The following is a 12,354-nucleotide window of genomic DNA, read 5'->3' as shown; positions in this document are numbered from 1 at the left end:
AAAACAACTATACAAGTGCCAACAATCTGAGGCAGGGAGGAAAATTTTGAAGGTAAATTACAACTGATTCAAAATGTGAAATCACATATTAAAAAAATTATTCTTCATTTCTTTTTTTTTTTCCCTGTGATAGGACTTTGTCACCAAAACCCTTTAATATGAACCAGCAGGAAAAAAATTCAGAATTGAAGAACTGCCTCCCTTTTTTTATGACACAAACAGTCAAGAATTATATACATTATATACTCAACCAAAACACAAGAATTAAAATTAAGCTGACACCGAGTTTAGGGGAGTAGCAGCTCCATACCTTTTCTGAATTTAGACTTTACTTTAGGTTGCTCCTCTTGTACTTTACCTCCTTCTTGTATTGGAAGTAAAATATAGCACATGAGGTCAAGCACTTTTTCGCATGTTTGCTATAAAAAGAACAGAGACAAGATAATGCTAGTTAATTAAGGTTCTTAAATACAGCTATGTTAATAATGATTCAGGCACTGCAAAAGAAAAAAAAAAAAATTCTCTGATAGAGCTTCAGTAGTCTTAACACGCAACTTAGTTTGGCTGAACAAAAAGACATGGCTGTGATACAAATTCCATTAAAAAATCTCTGAGTGCCTGAAATCATTTTAATTGTGAAAAATATATGGTTGGCATTCTTCACTTCAGGAGTGCTAGATCAATAAAACTATAATCGAAAACTTTTATCTTGAAAGATTAAGTTTTCAAATTAATTCTTGGAATAGTTTTTAAAAGCTTTTTCTGTCAATGGTAAAAATAGAATAAGAAAATGACGATTTGACAGCATGACAGAAATGTTATAAATTTTAATGCTATTTCCTAGAGACAGCAAGAGGTCCAAAGGGATATATAATCAGTTTTCTAACGAAAACGTAGGAAGCTGGAAGGGAAGAAAAGTCCAGTGGTTCTAGGATGACCTGAGAACCAGCCATTATTATCAGCATTCACATGGACTCACCTGCCCCCTGCACTTCTCTAGTATTAAAAACACAAAATACGTATTCCGAAGGAAAAGCAAGCTCACATGTTAGGCCAGCCCATATTGTTTTGGAGTCTCTTACACTGTCTGCTGACAACTAATTATTTTTTAAGATGATCAAAACATTTTGTTTTCCATATAACTTTTCTTGCCTCCACCACATAAAGCTTAAACCTAAGGACCCCTCATATTTAAAACTCTTTGTTAACTAATTCAAAATCAAGGATACACTGACATACAACTGAAACACTTGTAGCTATGGTAAATCATAACCAAACGCCCCAAATTATAACCACCAAACAGACTTTATAGAGTACATTCTAATGGTCAGATTAGACAGGAACTGCAATTATTTTCCCTGTGAAGCATGTTTTTTTTGTAGACCCTGGATTATGTTTGATGCCCTGTTGGAAGCAGGACGATGGGAAAATTCGAAGGAGGGAGACAAATGGGAACCACACGGTCAGATGATGGAAGACCAGTGGGTGGAATGCTGTACATACCCGATATTCTCCAAGGGCAAAATGGCACGTTGCTAACTGGATTAGTGCTCTCTGATTTTCTAGCGAGCCTTGTCCTGTAATTTGCTGTGGAGAATGAGAGCCCTGAAGAGCTGCCAAGTGATGGAGGCTGCTAATTGCTTTTTTGTACTGCCCCTTTAAAAGGAAGATAGAAAAAGACAGTATTAGGATCTTCTGTAGAAGTGGTAAACAGATTGAGATAAAAATTCCCTTACAGAAAGCTTTCACATGAATGCTTGGATGGTATCTGCAATGATAGGATGGGATCTGAAATGAGAACAATCAGCCTGATCTTTAAGGAGAATGATAAATCTTAACTGAGACATTTTAAAACCTTCTGCTATTTGAAAATTATTCTCTCTGACTGTATTCCAATAGAATGCATTAGCAGATGAATAAACTACACTGTTCTTCCATCACACTATATATATATCTCCTGGTCAAAATGTGAATGCCAAGGTCTTCTCCATATGATGAGATTAGCTGGACTCAACAATCAGCTAATTAGGACAGAAATATTGTAAGTAGGGTACCTATTCTGCAATAAGAATGGTATGATTCCATCCCCCAAAGGGTCTCATTTTAAAGGATAAAATCAGTAGTCACTTAAAGCAGTCATACCAGCTATTCAGAACAGCTATTCATAAAAGAAAGAGCAACATTATAACATTTTTATTAGCTTTTACTTGATTTTTTTTTACCTGGTAGATGATCATGTCTGTAAGAAAGATTCTTAACCAAAGCCAGGTTTCAGTCTTCCATGACAAACAAATTCTAGTGAACTCTGTAAGTGACGAAAAGAAGGAAAGGGAGAAAAAATGAAGCACATCACAGCTTTCAGTTAAAAGATAGTTATCTAGAAAAAATATAGCTGAATTTAGAAATGAAAACACAAAATAGTACAAGTGTGAAATCATTCAAAAATAGGATACCCTCTTCCTATGCAATCACAGTTTCATTACATTTTTCTTCATAGTGTCCAGTAAAGCTGCTAAGTGACAGTATTTGCCAGCTTTTCAGAAAATAAATTTGTTTTCCAGATTATTACATCTTATTAGAAAGGAAGAGGCATGATCTAAAACTTATTTTCTTAAGAATGAATTAAAAGGAGCAATTAGCAGCGCATCCTCATCTAGTATTATCAACACTACTATGAGTCAACTGCTCCTTCAGCAAAAGCTGCTTCTGCAAGAAGCATGGATGAATAACCAAAGAGCAAAACAAAAGTCAGAAACAAAACACTCAAAAATGTCACAATTGAAAAAGCTTCTTATTGGAACCTAGATCAAAAATACTAAGGACATAAAGTAAGCTAAACTTTACGTATCCCAATGACAGAAATTCTGTTTTAACAATACTAAAATGACAATAATGAAGTGTAAATACATGTAGTTAGCCTTACCTTTGTCAAGTGATTCCAGGGAATAGAGCAGCTCCCAGCTCTCTCTTGCCAGTTTAAAGCTCTCTAATACTTCAATAGAATTTGCAAGATCTGCCTTATTTACTGCTATATGGCGACTTCGTGCCTTCCCAGAAGGATCCTCATCATCTGAGCTCTGCTTAACAGTCAGTAAGAGACAAAGATTTAATTCTTATTGTATATTTATTTCAAAGGATTTTAAGTCACAGAAGTTCCACTTAACAAAAGCAAACAGTTCCATACTAGAGATGCCAAGATCATAGTTTCAGTGTCTTTAAGTGACTTTTCATTATTTTGCTTTTGCATTCTAACATTAAAACAATCTCTTTTGCTATCAACTCAGTGGCATAGCACGATAAACAGTATTCCAAAAGAGTTCTTTCTGATTAAGTACAGTGTACCACGACCACACTTCAGCCAGATTATCAATTAAAGGATATACACTTTACACTTCACTGCTCAGTTTAAGCCTTCAGCAGCTTAATGCAAAGGAAACATAATTCTTGTATAAGCGTGTGTACTTCCATCAACAGAGAAATTCCATGAAACAGATGTCTTCCACTATTAAAGAAACAAACGTATTCACAGTTCCAATAACGAAAAGTCAATTAATTTGGAGGTTTACCTGTAGAAGATCTGACTGCTATAGTTACCATTCTTAGCACTTTCTGCACTCTCTGCTGGGCTCCTTAAAACTGAAATATTCTTATCAGCACATAAGTGCTAGAAAAATCCTTTTATTCTTGCTGTTTTTAGCCAAAAAGTATGTTTGCAATACTGTGATCAGAAACAGCTATTCCAGGGTAGTACTAAAAATACATCTATCCCATCTATGTCAAAACCACTGTTGTCTAAATTCCAGTACCAATGCCATTCTTATTCCAAACAAAAAGGCCTAAAGGAGTTACCATTGTTTTTTCTCTTCCCTCTGCAAGTTTCCTCTTTTTGTGTATGTGTTTGTTACGATCGATATCTGTATCACCGTAGACATTGGTCACATCCTCGAGAAGAATCAGCGGGGCTTGGTTTGGAGCATTTGGACCTGGATGTAAAGATAAATTAGATCAAGATGTTCTAAACAGATCTGAGAAGTCTTGTGCCTACACCAAGCTTGTTGTGCTTCCTTCATGAGTATGGATTATAATGTTAAAATAACTGAATTGAATTTCAGATTGTAAATTGTATAAGATGAAGCAATGCTGGTAAAGCTGTTTTTCCTCTAGGCAGCCTCATGGTGAAGGTTACAACACATTTACGAGATGTCACAAGAGTTTATTTGAGGGCCTTAGGGTATGTATTTGAACCCTTTTCTTACAAAGCAGTCACAAGATTCTCAGGCAGCATGTCTTTTCTCATCAAGTATTATTTGCTTTTATATTTTATATTACAAGTACAATTATTCAATATGTAAACAGAACAAATGGCTCTGAAGTTAACAGCCAAAAACATTCTCAAAACATTCTCAGGAGAAGTCAAAGCAATATGTTGGCAGGCTCAAAGAAGCAAGTGTATTTTATAATGAGGTTTTCCTAGTATGATCTTTCAGTGTCAGCTTTGTCCCCACTGATTTCACTTGTACAGAAACTCCCATCGTCACTCCCAAAACCCCTACAGAAGCCTCATTTTGAAGCACAGAAGACATCAATTTCTACTTCCACTGGTGTTACAGAACACCCCATGGGATCTGGTATCTGTTATTTCAGATCTTAATGCTTAGGTTTTATTAGATATAAAATGGGACACCACCTCCTATTCTCAAACAAGACTGGTATGTGGCCAGTACCAAGAAAGTCTTCCCTCCCAAAATATTTTCTCCCTTTGTACAATTGAATTGTACGTAGATGTGCAAAGCTCAGACAAAGAGAAATATAAAGGAAAAGGGAAATGCATTCGTCTCTTCCAATTCTGAAATCTCTGCCTGACAAGACAGTAACGCCAACAAGTACTTTCAGTACTTGCATTTGTTCTGTTTCTGTTTGCAGGATTAAAGACTGTTAAAAAACAGTTGAAACCACAGTATAAGGAGAATCTGTTTCAACTCTTGACATGAAGAATCCATATTGAGCTTTTCCCATCTACTCAAAAATGATGTGTAAGCCGTCCACTATAACACAAGTTCACGCAACAAACAACCTGCCATGCTGTAACAGATGATGATTTTATCTCCTTTGACCGAAGGGTCCCCTACACAAAGGCTACAACCAAATGAAATCACCTATCCTGCATCATCATGCCCTCCGCTGTGTTACAATCTAACCTGTGTACACTTAAAACATTATTCAAGTCATTGGGCAGAAAACAGTGTCCATGAGAAAAGAGATATGGAAGTGCCACAACCGGGATGCTGGAAGAGTTTTAACACTAAGATCTCCAGAACTGCCTACCTGCAATACCTGAAAAGAAAGGAGTGGGTTTTTCTTTTACTCACACTGCTTCCAGTGAGTACCAGTTAAGCAAGTGCTTTCCTTTCCAAAGAAACATGCTCTTCTCAGTAGCAGGCAAGCATACTGTAGTCTTTATTCCACAATCTTCAATATGAAAACCAAACTAAACCTCACCCCTTACTTGGGCTGCAAACCTTCTCTTACACTACAGAATTATACACAGCTATACAAAGAGACACGTTATGTTTCTCAGCCCAACTGTGCTCTAGAATCTGGGCTTACAGAGTTTTTAATTGATTTCTAGCACATAGTGTTATAAATAAACCCCTAAAAGCATCAGCCCAAATAGCAGCTCCTGCCAAGCCTGCAGGCAGCCCAAGAGGTGTGAATTGCCTCATTCACTTCTCAAGTCCCCAACAAGGCAGAACTGAATTATGTAAGGAAAATGCACTGAAAAGGTCTTTTTCAAGAGGTCTCCTGCAAGCCCAGACATGTGACAAGAAACTCACAGATCAAAGTTAAGAGCTACTGGACAGAGTAGGAGACAGCTTTTTTCCCTACCGCTACACTTCCTGCTCCAAAATAGGTAGGATCTTATTCCATATTTCTACAATGAGCCCTTCAAGACAAGTAGGAAAAACCCTAATGATAGAAACGATACAAAAGCCACCAGATACCATTGCACTTTAACACTAAAGCAGAGATGAGTAGGAGACTTGGAACTATTTTCCTGATATCAGGAAATGATGGAGGGTACCAGAAGATCTGTACACAAAGGACTGCACTCTGATATCTCAGTATATATTTGTTTTTTGGTGGTTTAGTCTGAAAACATGAGCCTAACCATAATCAGTTGTACAACTTGGAAAGGAAGATTTTTGCATGTGCCATACTTCCTTTCTCCCAGAATTCAGAATCAAGCAGCTAAAACTACCACAAAGCTAAAGCATCTCACTATACCACTGTAACATTTCTTTCCTCTGGATCAAAAAAATAAAACCCAACTCAATTAATTCCTGTTTTTGTTAATTTAAAGTGATGAGGTGTTCTTTGCACACAAACTGCTATTTGCCTTCCAAGCTTAGCTACCTATTGACATCGTTCAACTGATTACTACAAAGACAAATCAGAATTTGTGAGTACGAATTTCGGAAAGTATTTTTCTATTCATTTTTTGTTATATAATTATACATTTCTTGTGTGTTCCACACTCAGAAGTATCTTCACATATTTTGTGGAAAGTCTACAACCTTTTGACTGAAGGAAACTAGGAAAATGCCAGCTTCAAAGAATCAAAGTCAGAGGAGAAAATAAGACAAACACGATGCTGAAGGATGAGTGGGAATAAACCCTAGAGATGTTATACATAACATCTGGCCTGCTACTTTTCTTTTCACTAGACAACCACAACTGGCCAAGGCTGAAACCGTAATGCTAAATTAGACTAATCTTCATTCTAATCCACTACAGCAGGTGTCATAAACTACTTCTGCTGCTGTCCACAATGACTTTGGAGAATCTTAATGAGAACTCACGTCATTTTATAAGATGATAGTTTTAAAAAGGGTACTGAGAAAAGATCTTTCTGACGTTAGCAATGAAAACATGAACTCTTAAAACGTTAGAAACTAACCTTGGAAGAGCGATGGCTGGATGTTGCTGACATACTGAAATGCATTTTTAAAGAACACCAACATCGTAGAATATACTACTTGATTCTTGTATTTAGCATGTGCATCACTATCGAAGTTACTGATGTATCTGCAGAGGTCTTTCATCCTATGCAAAATATCACCAAAACTTCTGAGAAAGAAAGAGAAATAAAAACAAAGTTCAGTATGTTACACAGGCTCCAAAATTAAAGGGAAGAATGCACAGTGAATATGAAAAACGTAATGTTTTCGCTCAGGAAACCCCTCAGTTGAAAGTCAGGGGAGGCTGGGAATGCAAACCAGCCAAACTTCAAATATTTGCCTTCTTTTAATTTGCTGGAGCACCTAGGAAATGATGCCCCACACTACCGTAGTTCTTGTGCGTGACTTTCATCATGTGCATGACTTCCATCAATCAAGATTTAGTTTAATGACTAACTTGAAAGGACTCTCTGGATCCATGTTTTCATTTTACATTATACAGTCTTGAAAGACAAACTGCATATTCATAAGGATTTTCACGAGGACATCTTATGTAATTAATTTGATGTAAATGAATTAATGAATTAATGTAAATTAATTACACAAAGTGTCCTCATGTTAAAATCCTTCTCCAATTCTTACCGTGTAAGAATTAAAATCTTCCTTGAGAAGAAATATCTGGAAAAGTACAAGCTTCTCACCTTCTTCCTTTATCCATTTGCCATTCACACCTCATTCCCACCACAGACAATATTTTAAATAGCCTCTCCCAAGGATCTGTAATCTGCGATGATTTCTCTGTAAGACCATCTATTATATATTTCTGAGAGCTACGTTTGCTTGGAGACATAATATCAGAGGAATCTTGTGAACCTAGGAAAACAAGCACATTTTTCTCTTCATATAGAAATCAAACTAACAGATTTATTTTCAGGGACACGTGTAAAAAGGCACAGTTGAGCTTTGAGGGTAACCATTCTTTACTGAGGAGACTAAAAGGGAACAAAAAGCTTTTCTACCTTCTCTGTAAGAGAGATGATAGGCTGAATGAGGAGATCTTAAACATTTTGACCTCACTCTCAGCACATTTGTTGTGAGGACTAATCAGCTGAACAATCATGAGGTATTTTGGTATCAAAGATCTAATGAGCATAAAATACTACTATTGATCTTTCTCTAAGAGATTCATTACACAGACCTAACTTCAGTAAGGCTAAAATGTATTTAGGGAAGACTAATTTTGTAAAAATATTCTTACCTTGATATTGGCTTTCGGTCTGTGTAGATCTAGTTACATAGTTAATATAAAATTCTGCTGCTTTATTCAGGTATTTATATAACAAGCTGGCAGGAAGTCGAACGTCGGGGTTATTAATTATTAGAGGAAGAACATCACAAACTAAAATAGAAAACAAAAAAATCATTCAGGCTTGTGTTGTTGCTTTTCCCCCCCTCCCCGTTATTATTATTATTATTCTATTTGTCCTAAGTAAGGTTTCTCAGTCAGCAATGAGTCTCCATCTCTGTCTGACCATACACCACCAAGGATCACAAAGAACCTTACGCGAATGACTGTAATACCTATTTGTTCCATATGGTCAGCCTGGCCTAACGTGGCCAGACATTGTTCTGAATATAGTGGTTTTCTAATCTTTATATCAAGAGAGAAGTTTATGTAACTGAGAATCTAACTGTCATTACAAGACTGTACAATAAAACAACATTATTATTTTCTTACCGAATAATTTTCTAAAACAATTCACCGGGGATTCTTGCTCTTCAATACTTTCAGCCTCTAATAAAGTTTCTCCAAGGCCTACCTGTATAAGCAGAGGTAAAAATCAAACACTGGTTTCATGCTACAAAAAGATGGTAAAAATCAAACACTGTACATCAAACACTGTGCTTTTAAAAATTTTTTGAATTGCAATTCAATGATGTACAATTATTCAGTGGATATTTCAGTAGCAATTAATTGCACAGCAATTGCATGTCCTAGTTCCTAACTATGTACATAAGCTAGGCCTACTTTATTGCAGATGAAAAATAATGCCAGAAGGTAGAAAAAAGATCATAAGGAAAATTGTGCATGTGACTATCAGTAAAGACATGCACAGACAGGTGAAAGTGATGGAGCTACCATGCATTACAGCTGCAGCTTGTCACCTGAACTCCGCACTCTGCCTGACGTAAGTACAAGATAGAACATGTTAGTTTAAGTTAATCTCAGAAATAACAGGTTTTACATTCTTTAAACTATGCTTAAATAAAGTATGAGTCTAGTCATAACCTCAAAGCACTCTGCCTTCAATGAGAATTTACAGACAAAAAGCTGAGCAGTATTTAGACTGCAATACTACTCTACGCTATTTTTTTCAGCCACTCTTTTTCAAAAAGCATGGAACATTCTTCACATTTACAAAACAAAACAAATGTTTTGTTTGTTTTCTGCCTATTTTTTCCCTGATGGTAACCTCAAAGTGCAACAATCTGAACTATTAGCCACAAATTGACCATTAACTATGAATTGACATCTCAGCAAAATCTCAAGAAACACAATGTGCTGAAACGTTATTATGAGCTACTCTTCTCTTACCCCATGTTGTACCACAGTCTCTGGGAAGCGTCGCAGAAGCAGTAGTAGCATTTCTGCCCTTTCTAATGTGTTAAAACACTGCTCTGTGGCCTTCAGTAGCATTTCACACTGGACTCGACCAGGAAGGGTTTCAAATAATCCTAAAAAAAAAAAAAAAAAAGAAAGAAACTGTGCAACTCGCAATGCTTGCATCATAAAGGTGACTGACAAAGGGTAAAAGACTAGTCAATATGACATCGCCACACAAAATGAAAAAGATCTCCTTATATTTCATTTTTCAATACCAAAGTCTGGAAAAAAAAAAATCTGCTTCTCTAAATGAAGCCTATATGAAACCTGAACTTATTTGGGTGCGCAGAACTTGATTTAACAAGACTACAAATGAATAGAATGCTGAAAACAAAAATAGTTGACATTTTAAGATGCTTCTTCCAGAAACCTTCTTTATATTCTTTCCTTACATACCACTTCTAAAATGACTGACTTAAAAAGGTATCTTTTTTACTTTAAATTTTTCATGAGACATTGAAAAGAAACCAATATATTCTCCCTGTAAATTGTTGCATTTTCTGTGAAAATGAAACACACTCCATGAAAATGCAAACATTTCCTCAACTAGAATAGCCTGTATGAGTTACAGGCTGCTTATCCTTATAGCTTCCGAAGCATACCTTCAAACAGCAGATTATATATAATCTTTCAAGTGTAAACCCTGCTTTCGAAGCTGCCTGTGGTTTCCAGCATTGAACCTCAAGCCCTTGTGGTCACCGTCCATTTTCATAACCCTCATTTTAGACATACAAAATCACCCCATTTTAATGATCATTCATTGTTCTCTGGAATCGTTTGGACTATGATCCCTCAGTGCCCCTCCACTTCTTCACTATGCAATCACTTTCCTAGTTTACCAGACCATGCTTTACATTCCAGCACACTTACTTAGTCTGCTCACAACAGATGCAAAGCAATGGGAATCAGTTCCTCATGTCCCTTTGTGTTTTCTAAGCCTATTGTAAAGAATAAAGTCTGAAATGATCCAAATAATCTGCAGTCAACAGGCAAAATTTAGAAGACTGACATTTACTTGCCCCACTACCTATGTAACCAGAGGATGGACTTACCTTTAGATTCCTTCAGGTTTCTCCCTATTCTCTGAGCAGAATCCTTACCTCTTAAGAACTGTGTCTGTTTGTCCTGGGAGTCATTCCTTAATGCTGATGTAATAACGCTAATCTCCCTCCACACTGCAGGCTGGTCTGGAAAATTCACAAACCTGTAACAAAATTTGAGGCAAGGAATGCACAACAATCTCAAAAAACTTCTCTCTGAAAGGATGGGTAAGGGCAAATGGAAAATAAAATTGCACTTTTTAGTGTTTATTTTTAATGACTGAGACATTTTCTGCTTAATTTACCCTAAAACATTCAGGGGATATTTTGGGAAACGCTGACATTTTCAGTTATACCTAGCAACAGGGTGAGAGGCAATGGGCACAAACTGAAGCAGAGGAAGTTCCAGCTGGATATGAGGGGGCACTTCTGTACTGTGAGGTGACAGAGCACTGGGACAGGCTGCCCAGAGAGGTTGTGGAGTCTCCTTCTCTGGAGATATTCAAAACCCGCCTGGATGCCATCCTGCCTGGATGCCTGTGATCCTGCTCAGCAGGGGGGTTGGACTAGGTGATATTCAGAGGTCCCTTACAACCTTGGCTATTCTGTGAAATTTATGGCAACGCGAGGCACTTACGTACATGTCATAGAGCAGCCTGCCCGCAGACGCCGTCCTCTCAGCGTTCCTCTCAATGGTGTACATCTCATACTGCAAGAGAGAAGGGCAGGACGTGAGCCTTCCTGAACACATTTATTGATCACACCAACTCTTCCACTCTAATAAAGCATCCACAGGTGCCCAAAAAGAACCCATATGTGAGGAACAGAAACTGTGAGGAAATGATTGCAATGCTGTAGAAAGTATTAGACCTTACTGCTATCTACAACTGCCTGAAAGGAAGGTGTGGGGAGCTGGGGGTCGGCCTCTTCTCACAGATAACTAGTGATGGGGGTAGAGGGAATGGCCTCAAGTTGCGCCGGGGGAGGTTCAGGTTGGAAATGAGGAGACATTTCCTCTCAGAAAGAGCAGTCAGGTGTCGGAAGGGGGTGCCCATGGAGGTGGTGGAGTCACCATCCCTGGGGGTGTGCAAGGAGGGGTTGGACGTGGTGCTTGGGGACATGGTTTGGTAGTGACATTGGTGGTAGGGAGGTGGTTGGAACAGATGGTCTGTGAGGTCATTTCCTCAGTATATGTAGGTATACCACAGTATGTACGCATTGGAGCTCCACAGGCGACAGAGGAGCCTTGCACCTTCCCTGGGAGCCCCCTCAGGGGGCTGCTCCCCCTCAGCGCCCCCCCGCCCGCGGGACCCCCGTCACCACAGCGACCGCTCGCCCCGCCCCCCACCCCATTGGCCGGGATGCCTGTCAATCACTCGGTACCGGGCGGGGAGGGGGGGGGCAGGGCCGGCGGGGCCCCGCTCCTTGCCGGTGCGGCGGCAGCGCTCACCTGGATGTTGAAGTCGGCGGGGTAGAGGCTCCGCGCCGTGATGAGCCAGGCCTTGGCCGCCCACAGGTCCCCCAGCACCAGCTCGCGGGCCCGCTTCACCAGGAACTCGCAGTCCCCCTGCGCCGACATCTTGCGGCCGGCCAGCGGCGCGCATGCGCCCTGCTGCCCGCTGCCCCGCCCCGCCCCGCCCCGCCTGCGGGGGGGGTGCGCGCCCGCCGCCATCTTGGGAGGGCGCTGAGT

General features: G+C 39.0%; 1 protein-coding gene across 6 annotated transcripts in view; it reads right to left on the bottom strand.

Annotated features, from left to right (window-relative positions):
• INTS10 (integrator complex subunit 10) overlaps nucleotides 1–12,302 on the bottom strand; it is a 27,414-nt gene extending 15,112 nt beyond the window's left edge. For 2 of the 6 annotated variants that reach the window (XR_011808941.1, XM_027456121.3), the window contains exons 1-13: nucleotides 12,115–12,302; nucleotides 11,306–11,373; nucleotides 10,725–10,828; nucleotides 9,556–9,695; nucleotides 8,698–8,779; nucleotides 8,218–8,358; nucleotides 7,661–7,832; nucleotides 6,959–7,128; nucleotides 3,850–3,983; nucleotides 2,924–3,080; nucleotides 2,223–2,305; nucleotides 1,504–1,656; nucleotides 311–419 (exon numbers count right to left, since the gene is read on the bottom strand). Coding sequence is in view for 5 of the 6 variants with exons in the window: in XM_027456121.3 (XP_027311922.3) it covers nucleotides 311–419; nucleotides 1,504–1,656; nucleotides 2,223–2,305; nucleotides 2,924–3,080; nucleotides 3,850–3,983; nucleotides 6,959–7,128; nucleotides 7,661–7,832; nucleotides 8,218–8,358; nucleotides 8,698–8,779; nucleotides 9,556–9,695; nucleotides 10,725–10,828; nucleotides 11,306–11,373; nucleotides 12,115–12,243 (1,642 nt within the window). In the remaining variant the exon portion in view is untranslated. Of the gene's footprint in view, nucleotides 1–310; nucleotides 420–1,503; nucleotides 1,657–2,222; nucleotides 2,306–2,923; nucleotides 3,081–3,849; nucleotides 3,984–6,958; nucleotides 7,129–7,660; nucleotides 7,833–8,217; nucleotides 8,359–8,697; nucleotides 8,780–9,555; nucleotides 9,696–10,724; nucleotides 10,829–11,301; nucleotides 11,374–12,114 lie in introns of all 6 variants that reach the window. The other 4 variants (XM_027456122.3, XM_027456124.3, XM_027456123.3 and 1 more) reach the window with 3 other exon arrangements.
• Nucleotides 12,303–12,354: the final 52 nt, after the last annotated feature.

This window comes from Anas platyrhynchos, chromosome 4 (genome assembly GCF_047663525.1).
Source record: "Anas platyrhynchos isolate ZD024472 breed Pekin duck chromosome 4, IASCAAS_PekinDuck_T2T, whole genome shotgun sequence".
In the NCBI taxonomy this organism is placed as follows: domain Eukaryota; kingdom Metazoa; phylum Chordata; class Aves; order Anseriformes; family Anatidae; genus Anas; species Anas platyrhynchos.
This window is presented reverse-complemented; position numbering and strand designations above follow the sequence as displayed.